Source organism: Copadichromis virginalis, linkage group LG12 (genome assembly GCF_057382275.1).
Source record: "Copadichromis virginalis isolate Kocher_CV1m ecotype Utaka linkage group LG12, C_Virginalis_male_GT1.1, whole genome shotgun sequence".
In the NCBI taxonomy this organism is placed as follows: Eukaryota; Metazoa; Chordata; class Actinopteri; order Cichliformes; family Cichlidae; genus Copadichromis; species Copadichromis virginalis.
In genome coordinates this window covers 16,767,089-16,792,301 of record NC_140629.1, presented here as the reverse complement: position 1 = coordinate 16,792,301, position 25,213 = coordinate 16,767,089, and the positions used below count along the sequence as shown (strand labels likewise).

Sequence of the window (25,213 nt, the reverse complement as noted above, 5' to 3'; positions counted from 1 at the left end):
TCACACAATATGTGTGCACTTTATCTTATAGGAAGCTGAGCATTTCCTCTAAAACATAAACTTTATCGTGGCAGTCATTCTCTAATCCTTAAAGTACTTTCTCTGTTTTATTTATTTTATTTTATTTATCATCAGTGATGTTTTACTTAATAATAACAGATCACTCTGAAATTCTTAAGCCCTGTAGGAGTGTCCCCCCAAGAGGGACATGGACACTCTAATGATCCTCTACCTAATCACACGAGCCAAGGTGTGAAAACAGGTGTATGTCAAAATCAGCTGAGGTTTCGGGTGAGCTCATTGTGAAACCTAGCCCTACCTTGTATGTAAGTACAGGGTACTTCCACCTTGTTGCCTGCAAATTGCATGCCAATACAGGGTACTTACAGAGTACTTGTTTAATTATTTCTTGCAAAAAGTGATACTTGTTTCTTGCAAATTGCATGTAAGTAAAGGTTACTTGTGTGTGCAATTTGTATGCAAGTGCAGGGTACTTAAAGTGTACTTGTTTCATTGTTTCTGGCAAAAACCTGACTTGTTGGCTGCAAAACACACGTAAGTACAGTGTACTCGTCCCTTACTTGCGTCGTGTTATAAGGTGCTACAGAAATGCCATTGATTTATATAGTTGAAGAAATGTGGCTTTATAGTTGACTGGGAGATTAAAGTGGTAGAGCCCATCTGTCCACTATTGAAAAGTCACTGATTTATAGCTGACTGGGAGATGATATCTAAAAATCATGCATGTATGGTTGACTGGGAGACAATTAGTCAACATTGTCCTTTAATTTAAACATAAGACTGGGAATAATATTAAACTAAAGATTTAAACCTTTAGTTCCAATTTGTTCTTTTCATTTAACCACACCACCAAGAGTCAAAATTATCATCAACAGACACATTCATCCTGGGGGAAAATGAGTGAGGGAGACCATCAGAGTTAAGCTGGGTTTGCTGGCTGCAGAGGTTTGGAGAGACTCTCTCCCTCTCATCAAATGACTTACTTTAGTTACACATTAACAATGGGAAAAAAAGGCATAGGGTTGTTTTTTAATATAAATGATAACGTCTTTCAGATAAATATTTCAATATAACTATAAATGTAGATAAAGTTGTAAACAAGTCATATTGAAACAACCAAACTCTTCTTTCACTTTTGAGAACCACGTGAAGGTTTGACCTTCATCTACAATTAATATTTAACTCATACTGTCATGATCCTGGGTCCTTTTGACCCAGCGTTTTGTGTTTTCTCTTATTGCAATTTTGGTTCTGTTCTTCCTCTGTTTAGTGTTTATTCGGTTCTGCTCATGTATTCCTGTGTTAAGTCCGCGTTTCTTAGTCTGTTTCCTTGCTTTGTAAGTTCCTGTTTTATTGTGAAGGTCTGTGTCTTATGTCAGTGTGTTCTGGTTACGTTTCCCCTGCCTCGTCAGCTGTGATGTCTTCCAGGTGTGTTCCCCTCCTGTTTCCCTTCTCCTGATTCCTGGCGTGTGTGTTTATAGTGTGTGTTACCTCGTCCTCGTTGCTGGTTCGTCTGTGTTGTTTCCCCTCGATCTCCCTGCGTCTCTCTGTATGTATTTCCCCGGACCTCCCTGCATCTTCGTTTCTGGGTTGTTTTGTTAGTTTTACCCAGTTTAGGTTTCCGGTTTCATGTTCACCCACCATTGCTGTTTGTACCCACTCCTGTAAATAAATACTCACCTGCACCAGAGCTGCCGCCTTTTGGGTCCTTTCTACAACTCCACACGTCTGCCACACCGGACGTGATACATACACATTACAACAGAGTGAATCTTTTATTTTTATGAAACAAGAACAGGTTGAGTATATTTTAATAATATAGAAATGCAGTTCAGTAAATTTACATCAACTTTTCATCTCAAAGACTCTGCAGATTTACAAGTTTAACAAAAAGAAAATAATTCATATACAAAATTTTACATCAGGTGCTATTCATTGTGTTTGTCTGTTATTTTTTTTAATATTAATGACAAAGTATTTCAGATAAAGCATTCAATATAACTATAAATGTAGATAAAGTTGTAAACAAGTCATATTGAAACCCGCAAACTCTGCTTTCACTTTTGAGAACCACATGAAGATTTGACCTTCATCTACGATTAATATTTAACTGCTGCACATTTGCAGCTGCTGCAGATTTGATCATTTTCAGTCTTCTGCAAGTGTCTGTTTTCAGCTACACAATCTTTTTATATTTGAAGGTCACGTATTTCTTTTCTTTACCATTATCGATTTAATAATAGTGCTATTTGCAGTAAGTTTCATAATATTAAGAGCAACAAAATACATTTTATTAATGTTGCCATAGTTTAACCATCAAACACTTTCACAGAAAACTGCTTTAAACAGCACATTTTGCACTCAGTGTTTTAAGTCATACACATTACAATAGAGTGAACCTTTTATTTTTATCAAATCAGTAAATTTACATCAACCTTTGATGTCAAAGACTCTGCACATTTACATGTTTAACAAAAAGAAAATAATTCATATATAAAGCTTTACATCAGGTTCTATTCATTGTGTTTGTCGGTTAGTCAGCCAGCAGTTTTTATTGGGTGATAATTCCTGATGTCTTGGAGTTTAGATGATCCCTGAAATAGTTATATATGAGTATTTATCCTGATACATGCTTAACCATCCGGGTTAGAAAATCCCAAAAGGTTGATTCTGTTCATCTGGACGTAACATTTTCAGTTTCGTCTTGTCCATGTTGTCAAGTTTGCGTTGTCATGTCTGCGTTCCATGCTGTTTCCCGTTTTATTGTGAAAGTCCTGTCCTATGTGCTGTGCGTCTGGTTTTGTTTGCCCTTGTCTCGTTAGGTCTGATTTGTCTCATCTGTGTTCCCACCTGTTCCCCATTTATAGCGTTATTTTTGTGTCACTATTCTGAGTGCACTTAAAAAAATCTTTTGAGCGCACGTAAAAAATAAATAAATAAAATAAAAATGCAGGTGCAAGTGTTGCATTTTGAGGAGAAATTTATTTTGAGCAAAGAAAAGCTGGTGATGGTGAGAATTGGTAAGCACACCACCTCATCACTCATCCTAAACACCCCTCCTTTATTCCCTGTTTACACACGACTGCGTTGCTAAGCATAAGTCCAACACCATTATCAAGTTTTCAGATGACACAACCATCATAGGCCTCATCACAGACAACGATGAGAGGGCCTATAGAGAAGAGGTGATGGCACTGTACGAGTGGTGCCTGGAAAATAACCTGTCTCTCAACATCAGCAAAACTACAGAAATGATAGCGGACTACCAGAAATGACCAGTCAGCGAACACCAGCCCATCCACATCTTCTTTCTTCTTCAAAGTTTGTTTCTTAGTTATTATTCTAATACATAATCATTTCTAGTATGACTGGACGAACACTGTGCCTTCATTTCTGAAGGCTGTTTGAGTCTGAGTGTTGCACCTTGTGTGTCTTGTGTTCTCTGGCCTTTGCTGATCTCAGTCTTTTTGCAGGAAAAGAAGTCAAGTCAAGTTGCTTTATTGTCATTTCAACCATGTGCAGTGGTACAGTACACTGTGAAGTTTATGTAGCACCAAGACCATGGTGCTACATAAAACAGACAATCAACACAGGACAACATAAAGTGCAAGTGTGCATTTCTGGCACACCTTCATACAACTTGATTTATGAAGGTGTGCATGTGTGTCAGACTCCTGAACACTCAGTGACTGGACTGACGGCTTGGTGGAAGAAAGTATTTCGCAGTCTGGCAATGAGGGTCCTAATCCTCCAGTACCTCTTGTCAAAAACACAGCAGGGTGAAGAGAGTGTGTGTGTGGGACGGGTGCGTGGGATTATCCCTAACGCTGGTTGCTTTGCAGATGCAGCAGGTGCAATACAAAACCAGGTTTAGTTTAAATCTTTCTTCTTTCAGGTGGCTGATACCTCTTCCAAACTCTTCCTGGCAAAAGGCTTTGGTTTTGTGAGGGAGCAACGCTGAGGAAGTGTGACTGAGTCGTTATATGTGTACTGTTGAGAAGGATGTACAGGGATACCTGCAGCCAAAACCAAGCCTCCTCAGGTTAGTCATAGTTGCAGAATGCTACAGAGGGACTGAGACAGCTCAGGCATAAAATATTTGATTAAATGGATGAAAAAGAAGTTTCTACCCTGTAAGTATCACTTACAAATCTTTAAGTCTGCCAGCATGCTGAAGTCACAAAAACAAGAAAAGAAACTTGACTTCAGTGTTTGGACCTTTCTGTCATCATGAATTCCCCTGAAGTTCGTCACTATTAGCCAGGCAGTAATAGAATAGAGAATAGAATGCCTTTTGTTGTCACTATACACATGTACAATGAGATACAGAGAATCTCCTACTCAGTGCAAACATGTGGGAAAAGAAAGGAGGTGAGGTGCACAGTTTCTACAGCACTTTATACACATGAAGAGTATTCAGAAAAAATATAAAATGTACAAATATACAAATCCAAAAATTTTTTTTTTTATTAATACACAGATTAAATATCAAGAAAATCATTTTTAATAAGATTATTTTGTTAAATGTTTATTTTCTGCTAGTTTAAATCTCGGTTTGGTTCAGATTGACATTTACGTTTAAGGAAAGCTAAGGCCAATATTACAAATACAACATCCCTAAAAAGAAATTAAAAGTTAACTTGCTTAATTCCAAATAAAACAAAATATACACCCGACAAAAATAACCTACCTAATCACCACATAAACAGGAGAAAATTAGGGATAACAAATTAAAGGCAGCTCTACCCTACAAAGACAGTCTAAACAAAATCACATGTGGCAAAAAATACAACTCAAAGGCATTTAAGCCTCTAAAACCCAATGAGTGAGTATGAGCAGTCAAAATGGCCAGACATACAGGGCTTTGCTGATCGACTTGATTTAGACAGCAGCACCCAATCAGGACGGAGGCAGCAAAGCCTAGACAAGACACAAGGCATTACTTCACAAAAAAACAACGGTTACATAAACAACATGTTTATGAACACACCTTGCAAGAGCTAAAATGTAGCCTAAAAATACTAGCAGTAGGCCAAACCTTTCATATGCCTTGAAATGTCAAAAACACAAAAGAAGATAGTTGTAGCCTCTTCAAGCACTCCCATTGTGAAGAAGGACAATCATGAAAAGGCAGTTCTTCCTTAAAAAAAAAAATTGAAATGGCAGCAAAACAAAATCATGGCCATAAAAATGGCCGTAAAAATGCCCCGCACAATGTGAATGTGTCTCCAGCCAGCCATCCATGTGGTAATTAATGAAAAGCAGGCCAGCATTAAACCTAATGTGTAGCCACAGTGACAGTGAGGAGGATTCAATAGACATAGATCAGCGAGAGTGCAGATCGCCTGCACTCCAACTACGATGTGCACAAAGGATCTCTTATGTCCCGCACGCATTACTCTTAGTTCATATCCCGACTCCACTGGGCCAGTAAGGTTATGGCTCTCCAGGGACCAGAGAAAGATTACTGCGCTCACTCTCTCACACTGAATCCATTCACTGGAATTACCACATCGACTCAGCTGCACTTGCACATGCAGTACAGAACACACACACTCAGTGAAACTTCTTACCATTTAGAAGTATCAGATGTGGTCATTTGTCTTCAGTGAGAAGGACAAGAACACAGGCTACAGAAGAAAAACAAAACACATCAGAGTCAGTCCACATGGCTGATGTGCACAACACACTGCTTATGTAATCTGTTACCTTATGATCTCCCATACAGACATTAGGACCCATTGTGTTGTAAACAACACTCTTCTCACCATCGTCTCTCTGAAAAGAAGAATGAACTTGAAGATCATTTATATGTAAACATAACGAACAGATTCTTCTTCAATTATATTAACTTAAATTTTGAGTATCACATTTGTGTGGGCTGGATTATGTTCATAGTGGATTTACATCACATTATATATTAAAGGTTATACAGTATGTGTGCACGAATGTAAAACCGTGTACCAAAGTATGTGAAGCCCGTTGTCTAATGACTTGTGATTGACAACTTCTTATGCAATGAAGATGTAGTTTTACACCAAAGTTAATCCTCAATTTCAAAATATGATCCAGAACAATCCCAAAAACTCAGGAGGACTTTTACAGACTTTGGCTCACAGACTTCTACAGGAAAAGAAGTCTTTTTGCAAACACAGGTATCACCATCTGTTAGCTAACATTAGCTTTCCTGCAAAAACAGACAAACTGCAAGCTACATATTGTAGCGAAACACTATCTTAAATAGATAATGCTAGCTAATTTTTTTAAACCCCTAGAACTGCTCTGGCTGATAAATTAACCCGTCACTATCAGCAAAGGTTTACGAACTAACCAGAGTCAGAGTCATGCAGCATAATTGGTTAACCTTAAAATGTTGCTAACTAATGCTACTGCTAAAACACATTGACTAGAAATGTTGGCTGGCTAGCTTGCCAAAGTGCTTCCTTAACACGTCATGCTAACTCACGTATTATATCAAATTGTGTTCTTGTCATCATGAAATGATGTGATTGTGCAAAGACTCACCCTGTGGATTAAATCTTGGGCTGTATGTGACATAAGGATGCGATCACACCAGGCAGGACAGCGAGTGTTCATGTACTGGGTTGGTTTAGCATGCTCTTCACTGTATGGGTAGCTGAGCACAAGACAAGAGGGGAACAAATTCTTAAAGCATGAAAAGTAAATGGCAGAAATTTGCAGCAAGTAGCAGAGTTACAGACCTTGGTGGAAACTTGATACCCTCTTCCCTAATAACAACATGGAAGGCTGCAACTTCTTTGTCATACTTCAAAAGCTGAGGGAAAGAAGCCACTATGGTTACAAATGACTACAAACATCAACACATGAAAAACAAGCATGATTGATGAGTGCAGATTTAACATTGGGGATAATTTGGGTTACTGCTACTAATGTTTCTCCCTTTTTGTGTTTACTGTGCTGTCATTTCTTTGAAGTATTCCTGCTGATCTCCAAAAGTTGATTCTGTTCATCTGGACGTAGCGTTTTGCAGAGGTGGGACCAAGTCATTGTTTTGCAAGTCTCAAGTAAGTCTCAAGTCTTTATCCTCAAGTCTCAAGTCAAGTCTCAAGTAATGTCAGGCAAGTCAGAGTCGAGTCTCAAGTCACTGGTGTAAAAGTCCGAGTCAAGTCACAAGTCTGAAACTTTGAATTTCAAGTCCTTTCGAGTCTTTAAAAAAAAAAAAAAAGAAAAAATAATGTTGCAGTTATATGCTAAATGTAAATATTAGACCATGTAATTTTAAAATCTGTGTTTTTCTCAACACATGACAAAATAGTGAACTTAGAAAATATACACAAATTGTGAAATTGCACCTCTTTAAAATGCAGCTCAATTAAACCTAGCTCCAATAATAATTTTCACTGACAGTTCTGAGATAAGCTGCATGTTATTCTTGGATGCGGTTGTAGGACCAGCTTTAAAATCGCATGACAAAAATATCATACACATTAAAAAAAACTGTATCACCAACGTAGCTTGGACAACATTTGCTAGTTGGATGAAGTCAGCTATCTCATCTTAGCATATTTATATGCATATTTATAATTATACGGTTCTTGGAGTGAGTGCATACACTCATGAAGTTTAGTAACTTCTGGTCACTGCAACAAGCCCAGGTACAGTTTACCGACGGATGGGTACAGGACCTTGAAATGCACCGTGTAGAACGAAAGACCATCGTACGTATCATAAGTTTACCAGTCTCACAAATTGTCGTCATAAATACACATTCCTTAACCGTTTATTAATAGGACCTTTGAGCTCAACGGTAATTAATTAGTAGTGGAAATAATTTCTGGTACCCATCACAGAAATGTAGCAGTGACAATAATACTGTATGCTGTAATCGTACTGGACAATTGGTGATACAAAAAACCTGTTTTATCCTGTGAATAAAAGTATATGTTTTTATCAGTGTACCATAATAACAGAAGCGAAACACAATATTGTGTCAGGATTAGAGATGGACCGATCCGATATTACGTATCGGTATCGGTCCGATACTGACCTAAATTACTGGATCGGATATCGGAGAAAAATAAAAAATGTAATCCGATCCATTAAATATCACGAAAGCACCTCACAAAACTTGCAACACGCCGTAACTCACCTCAGAACGTTAGCAGTCGGAGCAGTATGCATCACGTGATAGAGCGGCTGTGGCATTCGGGACCTGTTGGTGGTCTGGATAGCATGTGGAGCTTCGCTAGCAACCCGGCATTTCATCTCCGACAAAGTTATTCCCGAGAGAAGTAAAGCAAGTGTGTAAGTCCATCTCTGAATGTTTGTAAAGCATTCCTGCGTTAAGCTTAACGAGCGACTGCCTCTTCTTGCTGCTACTTCAATCATGAAACTGCTTAATGATCAGCTGATCGGCTTTTCTGTCGCGAGTCCGTGACTCTAGTTTGCTTTTGGCCCACTTTGCACCAGAAAGAGGAAACCAGCGGCTGAACAACAGCAGCACGTTTAAGCTTGATCAGCTGTTGTTAGAATGTATTTAATATTTCTTTCTACACCAGGATCTTTTTCTACGTAGCTGACGGCTGGTAACTGTGCAGGGGCGGATCTAGCAAAGTTTAGCCAGGGGGGCCGATAGGGCATTAACAGGGAAAAGGGGGCACAAAGACATACTTTTCTTTCTTATTCTCATTTAAAATGTCTAGCTTTTAATAAATAATTATCTGACACCCAAAGTTTTAATTTGATGCAAAATGAATAGAAGTCCATTATTGTATATAGTAACTATTAAGTCTAATATATATACCCTAGTAAGCTATAGTACTTTTTCCTTTGGGAAGGTACCATCTGTGCAGTCTGCAATTCTGTTGAAGAAAGATGTTGAATCTATTTAATATTTCTTGAAAAATAATTGATTTCTGTGCATTTTTTTTCACACTGCATCAAATTAAGGTTGATTACGTCGATTAAGCATCATGAGGTGGCGCGTGAGGGGTGGTTCCCTATTTTTTATTTATTTATTTTTGTTGTTGCTGGGAGTTGGAACCCTATTAGTTAGGTTGCTTAATATTTATGCTAAGTACTCTTTAAAATACCAGAATAGGGAGGATGGTGTAGGTTTAAGTTTATTAGATTGATCAGTATTGCTGAACTATGAAATATTTTTTTTTGCATACAGGTATAACAGAATAGCTTTAGTGTAGTTGTTGTTTTAAACTTGAGTATGAACTTATACAAAATGCAGCAAGATATTTAAAAAACAGTTTTGTTGATTAAAAAACACTATATCGGATTCATATCGGTATCGGCAGATATCCAAATTTATGATATCGGTATCGGTATCGGACATAAAAAAGTGGTATCGTGCCATCTCTAGTCAGGATAATTTACTATTTATGCACAATAAACAAAGAAGCATAGCGCGACAATTTCTGTTCAGCGCCAGACTTGCTTGTAACCTATATCACCAATTATGTTATGAAAAATGACGTATTAACTACTAAAAAACACTGACCTTCGTGTAAATGCTTGGAGCAGACTAACCTGTGAGCTGGAGTGTTCTGGGACGTTATATTTGGTCTTTGAATGGCTGCAATCCAGTCGCGTCTTTGTTACTTCGGAAACATGGCTCGAACAATTTCTCTTCAACGACGTAATCCGATAACAACCGATCTCTTTACCCGTCGGCTTCCCGTGGCTGTCATGCGACCGGCTATTGCAGTTAATAATACAACAGCTTCTTGACATTTTTGTGTTTCTTTTTATCGCTGTATAACTGATTTTAATTGAAAGCCTGCGTGCGCTAGTACCGCTTGCCACGAGTTCCCAGAATCCTTTGCGGTTCTACCCGTGAATGACGTCACATTTTCAATCTCTATATAATATGCATGTTAAATTTTATATTTGGGGTAAAATATCAAGTCTTTTCAAGTAAACCGGTTCAAGTCCAATTCAAGTCCCAAGTCATTGGTGTAAAAGTCCAAGTCAAGTCACAAGTCTTAGAACATTTTTTCAAGTCAAGTCTAAAGTCATAAAATTAATGACTCGAGTCTGACTCGAGTCCAAGTCATGTGACTCGAGTCCACACCTCTGGCGTTTTGTGGGAGAAACATTTCGTCACTCATCCAAGTGACTCCTTCAGTCTCAGTTCTTAGACTGGGGCAGGGGCAGTACTTTCTTCAAAGAAAGTAAGAACATTTGGTATGCTTTGTAGTTTGAATGTATGACACAGTGCATTGTTACTCTCCGAAAACACAGCAAACTTTAAATAATAGTCTTTCCTGGGGCCGATGCCCCAGGAGGGGCAGGAGGGGCTTTGCTGACACCTACTGCTTCCTGGCAGGAAGCACCATGCCACTCCTGTGTTTTAAATGCACTTTAGAACATTACACATCAACAAGACATATGAGCGGGCTGAGTAAGGTGTGGGGTCTTCACACCCCCATTCTCTGTACACGATCGGGGCAGGGGGTTGGGAGGAGTTGGCAGTCTGGTCGGGGTCTGGGACGCTGGGCCATCCCTGCAGCTGCCGGGCCGGGGGCAGTCCGTCCCTCCACCCCAGGGAAAAGGGTAACATCTCCTGGCTCTGGGGGCTCATTGCCCCCCTGGGGGCGGTGGTACCTGAACCTCGGAGTGTAAAGTATGTTTGGGAAGTGTGAAAGGGTGTATAGTGTTCATTTCTGTTTGTCTCCACGTTGCGCGAGTGCTGAGTATTTGTATTTATGTGCATGAGGGTGGGAATGTATGCTTGTGTCTGTGTGTGCCAGTTTGTCTATGTCAAACTGATGCCCTCAGCCCTCAGAACCTTTGGTGGTTCTCAGTGTCTGGGGCTGGGCGCTCAGGTATGTACCCCGCATACTCCCACTGGCTGCTTGGTGAGGCCTGGCGCCCCTGGCCAGGTCGGACCCTATCTGGGGGGTGGGGTTCCCTCGGACCTCAGGGACTGGGGCTCGATCCGCTCTGGCATGACTGTCTGCCGGCATGGCCTGCGGGCTCATCACCGCAGCCACCTGTGGCATCTGCACCGTGGCTGCTGGGTGACCCCACATCTGGTGCTCTCCTCAGCTCTTTCTGGGAATGTGGTGCATTTGCCTCTCCAGTGGTCCTCCTTGGGCTTTCACACTCTGGAGGGCCTGTGGATGTCTGGGGCCTGGGTCTTCTCCATGGCTGCTTCATGCTCTGGGGCCAGGGCTATGGCTTCCCACACCCTCTAGCAGATTGTTACATGGAGAAACCTTTTGAACGCAAACGCGCTCATGCACACAGGTGTACACACGGGTGCTCACAGACACAAACTATATCTTCCTTGTATGCTATCTTAAAGCATATTGTGCGCTGTTGGCCTTGCGTGCTGCTCAATAACATTCAATATTTAGTATTTACTGTTACTTATACATATCTAGTTGTTGCTTTGATCTCTGTATTGTGTTGTTCTCTTGTTTGTTTTCTTTTTTCTTGTTTTAACAGGTGATCCAACGGATTCTCTCAGTGTCTTCTCTTACTGTCCCCCGTTCCCCTGTTTTTCTTGGCTGGCCTTAAGAAAACAATTCTGATTGCTAAAGTGACAAATGGCACAGGCAAATAACAACAACAACAACTACAATAATAATACTAAAATATTTCCAAAAGGGCCCTGAAGTGTGCGTGTCTGTTTTTGTACCCAATCATCCCTGACGTGGGGCTAACAATTTTAAATGTACTAACTCCCTGCTCCTCTTATCTGATTAATCGTGCAATGTAAAATCAATAAAGACAGAAAATTAAAACCATTTAAAAGGTATTAACCGCTTGTGCCCCAGCACACCTGGGCAAAGGAGGAAGAGTCTGTTTCATTGGCTGCAACACAAGGTTGTTGTGCAAGGACGTGTTGTGCCAAGGCAGGTATCCCCGACAGAATTTGCTTCCCTTGCATGGGGAGTACGCGCTGGGCAGGGAGAGTGGATCCATTTTACTCCACCTCCATTACAACCAACTATAGGTGGAAGTGGTGATGTTTTACTTTTGTGAAAGTGAAAGATGGATGTCGTTACATTACTGTTCAGTTTATGGGTTACAACAGAATGTGAACACACTAGTCCACTATCTCTGAAACGTGATTCTGTACTGTTCCCTGTTAATAAGGTCCGGTCAGAGACGGGGAATTATGTCACAGTGCTGAAGAACTTTATTTAAAACTGGCCCGCATCGAACACACGCTCTAGCTGGTACGGATGTGGTTCTTAAATTAGTACAATAACATAAACATCTTTCACTGGTTCAGCATCTCTCACATTAAGCACTACAGAGAACACCATTTAAGCGTGGACAGAAACAGACACCATGAAAAGATTATCATAAAGACATGACAGGATGGCTTATAGCCAATTTAGATTAAATCAACACCACCCTCTAGTGGACACAATTGCTCAATCAAATGCCGCTATGTTTACACAGGGGTTATTAGCAAGAACAGGTTTGTATGTTAGCACAGTAACTGCATCAGGTAAAACCTTTCTGAACAATTACTCTCCACAACAACAGAAAACAACTTAGAAATACCCTGTGAAGTCAGGCTACTATCTACTTTACTTCTACAGCATAGCTGTCACACAGGCAGTAGTAATGGGTGTCTACATGGGTAAATTAACTGCAACAGAAATAAAAATAGGTTCCCAACGTGACTTACTGGTTCTATGAACGCACACTTGCTAACATCAGCCCAAAGTATTGTTTATTTCTGTGCCTCTTCTCTGATCGCACGTTAAAAGAAATGCATGCGCAAATGTTGCATTTTGAGAAGAAGGTTATTTTGCGCGAAGAAAAGTTTAATTTGAGGGGACAAAATTAATTTCTGCATGCAAGAAATGTATTTCAGTGTTTGCTATTATTTGTTATTATTGCACACACAATAACAGCCCCTCTCGCTCAGTTGCTGGCATTTGCTCTTGCTCAGATCTCTGCTGTGTGCTGACAGATACCTGCGGACCTGCCCTAGGTCTTCATGCTCACATCTCTGCTTCGTGCGCGCTCAACTCTCTATAGAGTGGTGCCTCGTTTATCGCGGGAGTTATGAAATAGATGAAATCCTCGAAGTAGCCAACTTTATTTTTTACAGTTATTATAGATGTTTTAAGGCTGTAAAACCCCGGACTACACACTTTATACATTTTTCTCAGACAGGCATGAACATTTTCACACTTTTCTCTCTTGTTTAAACACTCTCAAAGTTCAAACCTTCGTAGAAAAATAAGTCCAGTATCACAGAATGAAACCAAAGATACCCGCAGGTGCCTTTGACGACGGTGCAAAACGTTTCGTCGACATTGTGGTGTTTGTTGGGGAGAAAACGTACAAACATACAGTACAGCATTTCAGAGTCACACCGCTAACGATCGAATATTTATATAAATTGGACAACTGAACGCATTCTGTACTATTCAGGAGACAGGAGGCACGAGATTGATTGACAATGGTCTACAGCCAATCAGGACCGCGAGGGACCACTGTACACCGTTATACTGTAAGTGTGCCACAAAACCTGCCAATCACAGACTTGATGCAAAAATTCTGATTGGCTGTTACGGTCTCCAGTCAGCTCGCTACCTACTGCATTCGGAAACGCGGCCCAGAATGTAGCTAAATCCATTTTCGGTGAGTATGTTTAATTATTTTATTTTAAAATATATAATTGTTGGTTTTAATCTAGTTTAAACCAAACCACTCCACTGGATTTAGCTAGATTCTGTCTTCTGCCTTAGAAGACAGCTGCCCTGGTTTTAATCTAGACTTAAATGTATTGACTTTGTCCTGTCTCTACTCTCACCTGGCCACTGAGTATCCCCTTTTTTGACTTCACACAGCTTCAATCTGCAGATGCAGCCATTGACCCCTACTGTCAAATGTTCAGTGTGAGGGTGTCACCTGGGAGGAGTGTGGGTTAATACTTAAAAAAACAAAACCAAAAACACTACTGTGCAAAAGTCTTGAGTTGATTTTCCTTTCTTTCTCTTTTGCTAGGAAGGTGGGAAAGTCATTCCAAAAACATCTATCCATCCTCATCCGCTTTATCCGAGGCCGGGCTGCGGGGGCAGCAGCCTAAGCAAAGAGGCCCAGACCTCCCTCTCCCCAGCCACCTCCTCCAGCTTATCCGGGGGACCACCAAGGCTTTCCCAGGCCAGCCGAGAGATATAATCTCTCCAGCGTGTCCTGGGTCTGCCCCGGGGCCTCCTCCCGGTGGGACATGCCTGGAACACCTCACCCAGGAGGCGCCCAGGGGGCATCCTTGTCAGATGCCCGAACCACCTCAGCTGGCTCCTTTCGATGTGGAGCAGCAGCGGCTCTACTCTGAGCCCCTCCCGGATGGCCGAACGGATGCCGCTTGTATCCGCGATCTCGTTCTTTTGGTCACTACCCACAGCTCATGGCCATAGGTGAGGGTAGGGACGTAGATCGACCGGTAAATTGACAGCTTCGCTTTTACACTCAGCTCCCTCTTCACCACGACGGACCGGTGCAGCGTCTGCATTACTGCAGCTGCAGCCCCAATCCGTCTGTCGATCTCCGGCTCCCTTCTCCCATCACTCGCGAACAAAACCCCGAGATACTTGAACTCCTCCACTTGGGGCAGGAACTCATCCCCGACCCAGAGTGGGCACTCCACCCTTTCCGGCTGAGAACCATGGCCTCAGATTTGGAGGTGCTGATCCTCATTCCCGCTGCTTCACACTCGGCTGCGAACCGTTCCAGTGCGAGCTGGAGGCCCTCACCCGATGAACCCAACAGAACCGCATCATCCGCAAAAATCAGAGATGAGATTCTGAGGCCACCAAAGTGAAAGTCCTCCGCCACTTGGCTGCGCCTAGAAATCCTGTCCATAAAAATTATGAACAGAACCAGAGACAAAGCCCTGACGGAGCCCATCACCCACCGGGAACGAGTCCGACTTATTGCCGGCAATGCGAACCAAGCTCTTGGAACAGATGTATAGGGATCGAATGGCCCGTAGCAATGGGCCAGACACCCCATACTCCTGCAACACCTCCCACAGGACACCCCGAGGGACACGGTCAAATGCCTTCTCCAAGTCCACAAAACACATGTAGACTGGTTGGGCAAACTCCCATGCACCCTCAAGTATCCTCGAGAGGATAAAGAGCTGGTCCAGTGTTCCACGACCAGGACGAAAACCGCATTGTTCCTCCTGTATCCGAGGTTCGACTAGCAGACGAACTCTCCTTTCCAGCACCCTGGCATAGACTTTCCCAGGGAGGCTGAGGAGTGTGATCCCCCTGTAGTTGGAACACACCCTCCGGTCCCCCTTCTTAAAGATGGGGACCACCACCCCGGTCTGCCAGTCCACAGGTACTGCCCCTGATCTCCACGTAACATTGCAGAGGCGTGTCAACCAGGACAGCCCTACAACGTCCAGAGCCTTCAGGAACTCGGGGCGGACCTCACCAACACCCGGGGCTCTGCCACCAAGGAGTTGTTTAACTGCCTCAGTGACCTCGCCCCCGGAAATTGGCGGGTCATTCCCCTCATCCCCAGACTCTGCTTCCTCCTCGGAAGACGTGTCAGTGGGATTAAGGAGATCCTCGAAGTATTCCTTCCACCGCCTGACAATTTTCTCAGTCGAGGTCAGCAGCGCTCCGCCAGCACTATACACAGTGCAGGTAGAGCACCGCTTTCCCCTCCTGAGACGCCTGACGGTTTGCCAGAATCTCTTCGAGGCAGTCCGAAAGTCTTTTTCCATGGCCTCTCCGAACTCCTCCCACACCCGAGTTTTTGCTTCAGCCACTGCCCGAGCCGCATTCCGCTTGGCCTGTCGATACCTCGGCTGCCTCCGGAGTCCCACAGGCTAACCAAGCCCGATAGTACTCCTTCTTCAGCCTGGTGGCTCCCTTCACCTCTGGTGTCCACCATTTGGTTTGGGGATTACCACCACGGCAGGCACCAACCACCTTGCGGCCGCAGCTCAATGCAGCAGCTCCGGCAATGGAGACGCTGAACATGGTCCATTCGGACTCAATGTCCCCAGTCTCCCTCGGAATGCTGCTGAAGCTCTGCCGGAGGTGTGTGTTGAAGATCTCGCGGACTGGGGCCTCTGCTAGACGTTCCCAGCACACCCTCACTACGCGTTTAGGTGCACCAGGTCTGTCCAGCGTCCTCCCCCGCCACCTGATCCAACTCACCACCAGGTGGTGATCAGTTGACAGCTCAGCCCCTCTCTTTACCCGAGTGTCCAGAACATATGGTCACAGGTCTGATGATACGATTACAAAATCGATCATCGACCTACGGCCTAGAGCGTCCTGGTGCCACGTGCACTTATGGACACTCTTATGTTCGAACAAGGTGTTCGTTATGGCCAATAACAGGCAAATAAACCCCAACGTACCGGCAGCAAGCCGAGGGGATATTAGAATACCCACCCCAGCCCGCCGCCTCTCACCAGGGGCAACTCCAGACTGAGACAGAGTCCAGCCCCTCTCCAGGAGACTGGTTCCAGAGCCCAAGCCATGCGTAGAGGTGAGCCCGACTATATCTAGCCGGTACCTCTCAACCTCACGCACTAACTCAGACTTCTTCCCCACCAGAGAGGTGACATTCCATGTCCCTATTGCCAGTCTTGGCAGCCGGGGGTCAGTCCGCCAGGGCCTCCGCTCCTGGCCGCCACCCGGCACACAATGCACCCGACCCCTATGGCGCCTCCTGCGGGTGGTGGGCCTGCGGGAGGATGGGCCCATGTCACCTCTTCGGGCTGTGCCCGGCCGGGCCCCATGGACTAAGGCCCGGCCACCAGACGCTCGCCCTCGGGCACCCTCCCCGGGCCTGGCTCCAGGGCGGGGCCCCGGTAACCCTATCCCGGGCAGGGTAAACTGTTCCCTCGATGTTCTTTTCATAAGGATCTTCTGAATCGCTCTTTGTCTGGTCCCTCACCCAGGACCAATTTGCCATGGGAGACCATACCAGGGGGCAAAAGCCCCCAGACAACATAGCCCCTGGGATCCCTGGGACGTCACTCTCAGAAACGTCTGATTTTCCCCAGCAGAATACATTGACTGCATCCAGTTATCACACAGCAACTGCTCTGTATGAGACATTTTTGTTTTTCTTACCGTGAAGCTATCTCCTTTGAACTGGTTGTCCACATAAATGCAAGACCTGTCAAAGTCTTTCATTTCTTCACTGGAACCGAGGGTCCTGGTAACAGCAGAGCAAAAAAGTATGATCACTGCAATGGAGGTTTCTTTGTATACATATCTAAAAGCCATCAATTAATGTTATGATTTTAAATAAAGATGTAATGACTTGACTGGTTCTCGCTTCTCAAATGACATATACTGTAACTGTAGATGGTTTTCATTTTTTTGACACATTATAACGAACTGTTTAATTGACAACAACGAATCAATGGAAATGGCAAAATGCATTATAATCAGCATATTAATCCTACCAGAACAAGTTTTCTGCATGGCCCATGTTTAACATGTAGTCCTTTCCTCCCACCTCCTGCAAGTGCAGGGCAATGAAGTGTGGCTTGTAGCTCTGGATAGTCTGTTATACAGCAAAGCAAAAAGTCTCAGTGCAACGTACATGCTTACACTAAAGAGCACTGAGCGGTGTAGAAGGTCAATAATGATGATCGTCTCCAGGGAAGCCTTTTAATTTGTAATGTCAGATACAAGAAATTTTGTGTTTGCAATGCCGCCCAAGTTAAATAGAGCAGGAGCAGCTCAAACGTACTAAAATATCCCAAATTATACTTAAAAAAGAGAGGTTCAGTTATCTTAAGCAGTTAAAGTATAAAAAAGGTAATCACATATCATTCCTGTTAATAAATAAAAACAGCAACATTGTAGTTAGCTTTGCTTACTGATTATTTGATAAAATAAAGGAAATCATCCTGCCTTTTTATCCTCACTAGTAAAGAACACCATTTGTACAAAAAGAGGCCACTTTCTCTCAATTTTAAAGTGGAATGTTTTCTTGTATGTTGAAGTATGTCCACATCTTAAATATTTGACCTTTCAGCTTGTCTCGAGTGGTCTTTTTAAAAAGCATATGCTTTAGTGATGTTTGAATGCAGATATGCTATCAGTAATTACAACTGTATAATAGAACAGTGGCCAGAACCAACACAGGTTTCGCTTCCTAGAAGTGGCCATACTCTCCACAAAACAAAACAAAACAAAACAAAACATGAAATATCACATTCTGAAAACTGTAATATTATTATTGCAACATGCAGAAGCTCAAGCTTACCTTGTACAGTTGTTTTAACCATTCACTTTGAATTTCACCGACCTATGAAATGTAAAAACAAACAAACATATATATATGGGCTCAGATAATTTGGGCTCAGATCCACACATTTTTTTCAGTACATCTGGAAATCAGAATTTTTTTTCATAGATTATTTATTTGTAGGTGTCAAAAATGGATAATATTTACTTTCCCGTTTTAATCTATGATAACATGATGTCCCTATTTAAATTTCACAGATCGTGAGGCTAAAGGCAGCAGAGGTTAACCAATTTGCAGTGAAGAAAAAGAAACTCATAACAAAATGGCGCCGGTGAGGTCGGCTGCCGTGCTGGATGCTCTGCCCTAACTTCTCCACTTTTTGCAGTTTTTCGTCACTTTTTGCTATATCTGCGATAATCTTGCATGGGCATCATGCAAAACACACAAATCCGCTACAGTAGAGACACTTTGGTTTCTATTGGTCTGCAGTACACGAACATTTCACCATGTTTAACTCCGGACCCAACCTGGCCAAAGGAGATCCTGAGAGAGAACAAAGGACGCGACCCTAAGCGACGGCCTCGAGGTAAAAGAGCCGGCATCAGGAACAGGCTACGGGCTCGCGCACACCGCGCACCCATGCCCAGTATCCTGCTAGCCAATGTTCAATCCATCGAGAACAAGCTTGATGACCTCAGAGCCAGAATCAAGTTCCAGAGAGACATTCGGGACTGCAACCTCCTCTGCTTTACCGAGACTTGGCTGAACCCAGCGATACCAGACCACGCCGTACAGCCGACGGGGTTCTTTTCGGTTTACCGCATGGACAGGACAATGGAGTCGGGGAAGAAAAGAGGTGGTGGAGTGTGTTTGATGGTGAACAACAGCACAAACATCTCCCCACTCACACGCTCTTGCTCGCCCAATCTGGAGCTTTTGATCGTTAAGTGTCGCCCTTTCTATCTCCCTCGGGAATTCACTGCGATCATTGCCTGCACTGTTTACATTCCGCCTCACGCGGACTCGGACACTGCCTTATGTGAGCTACATGAGGCTCTCACACATCAACAAACACTTCACCGAGATGCCGCACTCATTGTTATGGGAGATTTTAACAGAGTGAATCTCAAACGGATGACGCAGACTGGGACATGTTTCGGCACAGCTCTGATGACATCAACATGTTTACGGAAGCGGTTGTGGGATTTATCGGGAAACTAGCGGACGACACAGCAGAAAGAACTATCATCCGAACGTTTCCCAACCAGAAGCCGTGGGTGGATAAAAACATCCGCGACGCTCTGAGATCACGCACCGCTGCCTACAATGAAGGGCTTGTCTCCGGTAATATGGACCTATACAAGGCTGCGTCCTACAACGTGCGCAGCGCGGTCCGAAAGGCAAAGCGGAGCTACGGGGAAAAACTAGAGTCACAGCTACGACAGTGCGACTCTAGGAGCCTGTGGAAAGGACTGCGGACTATAACGGACTATAAACGACCAGCTTCTTCAATGATGAATGCCGATGCTTCACTGGCTGATGAGCTGAACACGTTTTATGCTCGCTTCGACGCCGCAGCAATTAAAACAACAAACGGCTGCGCGCTCGGAGTGCACCAGTGAAGAAAATGCATTCGTCATCACAGAGCATGCCGTGAGGAACACCTTCAGGAGGGTGAACACCAGGAAGGCAGCAGGACCAGATGCAATCCCTGGCCGGGTCCTTAGAGCCTGCGCTGATCAACTAGCACCGGTGTTCACGGAGATCTTCAACCTCTCCCTGGCCCAAGCTGTGGTTCCCACGTGCTTCAAACGGTCCATTATTGTCCCTGTTCCAAAGAAACAACAGCCCGCTTGCCACAATGACTACCGTCCAGTAGCACTGACTTCAATTGTGATGAAGTGTTTTGAAAGACTGATGAGAGATCACATCACTTCTTCACTTCCTCCCACCATCGACTCACTTCAGTTTGCTTACCGGACTAATCGTTCCACAGACGATGCCATATCTCACCTGCTCCACACATCCCTGAGTCACCTGGACACTGGCAGAGGGAATTATGTTAGGATGCTGTTCGTGGACTACAGTTCAGCATTCAACACAATAATTCCCTCTAAGCTTTTCACCAAGTTGACGGATCTAGGACTCAGCTCATCACTGTGTCAGTGGATCCTCAACTTCCTCACAGACAGACCCCAATCAGTGAGGGTAGGAAAACAAGTCTCCCCCTCCATCTCACTCAGCACTGGAGTGCCTCAGGGCTGTGTTTTAAGCCCCCTGCTGTACTCACTGTACACTTATGACTGTGTAGCCACATCCGACACCACCTCCATTGTCAAGTTTGCTGACGACACTGCTGTTGTGGGCCTGATCTCCGACAACATCGAGACGGCCTACCTGGAGGAGATTAGGAACCTGGAGACCTGGTGCCAGGAGAATAACCTCCTCCTAAACATCAGCAAGACTAAGGAGCTGATCGTGGACTTCACTACAAAGCAGGCAAGGAATTACAAACCCCTCATCATCAGTGGCACGCCAGTGGAGAGAGTGGACAGTTTCCGATACCTGGGTGTCCACATCACTCAGGACCTGTCATGGTCCTGTCACATCAACACCCTGGTTAAGAAAGCCCGTCAGCGTCTCTTCTTCCTCAGAAGACTTAGAGACTTCCATCTGCCACTGAAGGTGCTCAAGAACTTCTACTCCTGCACCATCGAGAGCGTCCTGACGTCAAACATCTGCACCTGGTTTGGGAACAGCACCAAGCAGGACAGACGAGATCTGCAAAGGGTGGTGCGCTCGGCAGAACGCATCATTCAATCAGAGCTCCCTGACCTGCTGTCCATCTACACCAAGCGGTGCAAGTCCAAAGCTAGGAAGATTATGATGGACCTCTCCCATCCCAACAATGGACTCTTCTCACTGTTGAGGTCTGGGAAGCGCTTCCGCTCCCTTAAGGCCAAAACAGAGAGAATGAGGAGGAGCTTCTTCCCCCAGGCTATTCGGGCCCTGAACCAGGTGTAGGACTGGACTCTCCCAAACACGTCACTATAAGACTGGACTCTCACACACGTCACCACACGCACCACCACACATTTCCTATAATCCTATAGTTCCTATAATTTATAATCCTTATCTTTATAATCTCTTCTGCTATTTGCACATTCTTTACTGTAAATTCCTAAGTTAATTTGTAAATTTTTGTAGTAAATTGTAAATATTGTAAAACTTTTCTTCTGTCATTTAATGGTCGGGCATTGTACAGCTACAAGCATTTCACCCCCATGTCATACTGTGTATGGTTGTGTGTGTGTGACAAATAAAATTTGAATTTGAATTTGACAACACAATAGATATTTAATTCATGTTTTTTCCTTTCAAATGGTATTTTCTCCCTCACTTGCACAGATATAATCATATATCACTGCTATTGCAATGTCTCAATTATCACAGAGTCACAGTGCCATGATAGCAGTATTATTGTGGACAATGTATTTTGATATCACAGTTTTTTTACATTGCTCCATGATTTCCATGCCCACTTATTAATACATTTTAAAGTTATAACATCTCACTTTATATCATAACTACACCAAATTAAAGAAAAAAGGTTAGCCAATCTTCAACTATTTAAAATGTTCAAAGCTAAAGGACTAAAAATATTGCAGTCATGGTAAAATAAATAACACCCTCTCTCCGTTTTAAGCTTTTACTTAGTAGGACATAATAAAAAATAGTTTATCTTGCCCCTAGCAGGTTCAAAAATTATTAAATACCGTCCCACATAAACAACTGCACATTACATATTACACTGTGGAATTATTTATTTAACAAAAACTAAAGCAAAATGCAGATCTAGTGTGTGGTAAACTAAGTAGACTAAATGATCTGATGTCTTGTAGGAGTATGCAGGAGTAACTTAGGAGTAATCATTATCTATATGACTTTATCACTCTCTCAAATCAATGTGGAGCTGCTTTGCTTGGGGTCATTGCCCTGCAGCACGACACAATCTGGGCTGTCAGACAGATGGCCTTATATTTGACTGTATAATACTTTTGCATACAGTAGAGTTCATGGCTCAATCACTGCAAGGCCCCCACAACCTCTGGCTGCTGTGCTGTGCTTGACGGCTTGTATGAGGTCTTTGCTGATACGCTGTGTTTGGTTATTGTCAAATGTGATACTATGGATTATGGTGAAACATCTTCATCTTAGTCTCGTCTTTCTTAAGGACATTGGTTGAGAAATCTTGTGATTTGATGAGATGCAAATTTACAAACCAAAGCTGTGCTGCCAAGTTAAATTAAATAAAATTAAATGCAGATAAGAGGCTTGTTATATACTTATGTGGTATGTGTATTTTGACTTTTTTTGCCATGATGCCAGGTCTCTCTTGAAAATGAGATTTTTAATCTCAATGAGATTTTTTACCTGGAGGTAAAAGGACTAATAATAATAATGAAAAACCCTGGTTATAGTGTGAATCGGTTGATAAAATAGTGCAAGTTACAGCGCTGATGTAAAATCTGTGATTGTTGGGAGCAGTTCTGATTGTACAGTCTGACAGCTGCAGGGAGGAAGGACCTGCGGAAACGCTCCTTCATGCATCGAGGATCCAGCAGTCCGTCACTGAAGGAGCTCTGCAGTTCACCAACATTTACATGCATGGGGTGGGAGACTCTGCCTATCAGAGATGTTATTTTGGCCAAAATACTGTCATGAGTTGTAACATTTAACATTCTAACTGAGACTTGTAGAATCTGATGTGTAGTTCTTAGGTTTTTATTTGCAATTTCATTGCGTTTCAAGATCATGGCTGGTGTCTTTCTGTCTTTGTTAACATATGCTAGAAAAACTTCTTTTTCATAAAGGTGCTCACACTTGCTGATGATCAGTTAATCACGCCCACTTAATTAACAGCACCTGGTGGCTACTTACCTGGTATGGAAGCAATATGGTAGGGGTGCAACGATACACAAAATTCACGGTTCGGTTCGGTTCGATACTTTGGTGTCACGGTTCGATATTTTTTCGATACAAAAAAAAGGTTCATGCCTTTTTAATTTGTCATTTATTAAAATTATAAATATATATTTTAACTCAAAAGTACAGTTTTTAAATTTAACCCTAACCCTTGTGCGTGTTTTTTATTTTGACAGCGAATGCGCACCTGCGGATCACTTATGTGCAGCCCTGGTTATTTAGCTCGTCATATTGCAGCCATAGAAACTATTTTGTCCATGAAACCATAAAGCTGCACTTTCTTTTACCTTATAGTCTGATTTGTCATAACTTCTCTGTTTTGTGGTAAGCTTTTCTTTGGCTGTCACTTCTTCACCCTGACCTGTCTTATTTGGCTCAGCAGAACTAAAATATAAATCCTGCTGCTTTTACACACGCACTCACATAAGCTCAGCGATTCTCTGCGCGATCAACCTCTCACATGTTTAAGCTTGCTGCGGGAGATTTCACTTGTCATGTTTGCATAGTAAGCTAACGATTAATAAGACGATGTCAGAGGAATTGGTGCACAAATTATCATCACTCACAGATCAGTGCTGTCGCTCTCTATACACAGTTCGTGTGATTGCAAAGTGAAAGCAAAAAACAAGCGCAAATTCAAACGCGATTTCAATATGTCACATATTGAGAGTGGCTCACCGATGCCAATGACATAATTACCCAGCTACATTTCTGAAAGAATGCAAAAGCAATTGACATATATTTTTCCTTCCTACAATAGCCCGACGGGCAGGGAAGAGATAGATTCTGGTAGCCCGTCTGAAAAAAATCGCTAGCCCCGGGACGTCGGGCTAGCGATATTGCAAGCCCTGTATCTGATTGAGGAATCACTCATCTTTGGAAAAGAGAGTTTATTACAGAGAAATGTCTCTTTCCAAAATAAAAGCGATTCTTCTGGGCTATATTCTCAGCAGCATAAGGAGAATCATGTGCTAACAGCTGTCTAAATGACTCGGCTAAAGTTAGTAGCATGCTTGTTGTTTTTGTCTTTGCACTAGGATGATGTAGGCGTAAATGTGCAGTCATATTCGTTGTGTTCCCACTAGTGCTTTCAGGTTAATCTCGTTGAAATGACCTTAACGCCACAACACGGCAAATCTCCGTTAACGAGCTACCGCCGATCGCCCCGTGCATGGGGCTAGACGGCCAACACGTTAACGAGCTAACTGCGCTAACACACTAGTTCACACCCATGTAATTGAGCATTGCATGGCACATCCAACATACTGTTTTACTTTAGTCCATGACTCGCTTACCTTCAGGGTCATACGTCACATGAAAACCAAAATAATTCCAAACGCCAGATCTGAATGAGGGTGGGGGAGTTCCATGTTGCAAGGAGAGCTTAACTTCTGTCTTGCTAGCTTGCCCTGCGCTCTTCCTTCTGACTATGCTGTCTGTGTTGAGCGCTCAGTGGATCTGCGCTTGACAGTGCAGCCTAGGCGGAGTAGTCGAACGCAGATTCACTGAGCGCTCAACACAGACAGCATCATCAGAAGGAAAGTTGATAAAATAAATTACAAATGTTGTATTGTTCGATACATATGCGTACCGAACCGAAAGCACTGTATCGAACGGTTCAATATCGATACGAATATCGTTGCACCCCTACAATATGGGTGTACTTAATTTTAGATACACTGTTTTTACATTTTCCCATAATAATAACATGTTGTTTTACATGTACATGTATAACATTTTCACAAGACTATATCTGTGTGTGTGCGTTCTGTTAGAAGGAATTAATTTATTTTATAAAATAATTATAAATTATAAAATTATAATTATGAAATTATTTTTATAAAATAATTTTAAAATATAATATTAATATGCGTTTTTGCTGCACTGTGTTGCTGTTCCTGTGTTTTCATGCTTGCATGACTGGCCACACCTGAAGATATTGCCACGCACCTGCAGCTGATCAGCCTTGTCAGGGGAGCTATTTAAGAGTGTGATTGAGCTC

At 42.9% G+C, this 25,213-nt stretch overlaps 1 protein-coding gene and 1 long non-coding RNA gene across 2 annotated transcripts; one reads left to right on the top strand and one right to left on the bottom strand.

Moving 5' to 3' along the window:
- Positions 1 to 4,464: 4,464 nt before the first annotated feature.
- Positions 4,465 to 24,642, bottom strand: LOC146696750 (inositol polyphosphate-5-phosphatase A-like). Its single transcript, XM_085475011.1, has 9 exons — positions 24,507 to 24,642; positions 18,244 to 18,285; positions 17,435 to 17,535; positions 17,097 to 17,181; positions 6,744 to 6,817; positions 6,547 to 6,658; positions 5,731 to 5,799; positions 5,595 to 5,651; positions 4,465 to 4,941 (listed from the first exon to the last, which is right to left on the bottom strand). Exons 1-8 carry the CDS (start codon positions 24,516 to 24,518, stop codon positions 5,607 to 5,609), a joined length of 540 nt encoding a protein of 179 aa, XP_085331137.1. The 5' UTR covers positions 24,519 to 24,642; the 3' UTR covers positions 4,465 to 4,941; positions 5,595 to 5,606.
- Positions 12,134 to 14,007, top strand: LOC146696751 (uncharacterized). Its single transcript, XR_014923116.1, has 2 exons — positions 12,134 to 13,498; positions 13,570 to 14,007. It is a non-coding gene; the product is annotated as an uncharacterized LOC146696751 (long non-coding RNA).
- Positions 24,643 to 25,213: the final 571 nt, after the last annotated feature.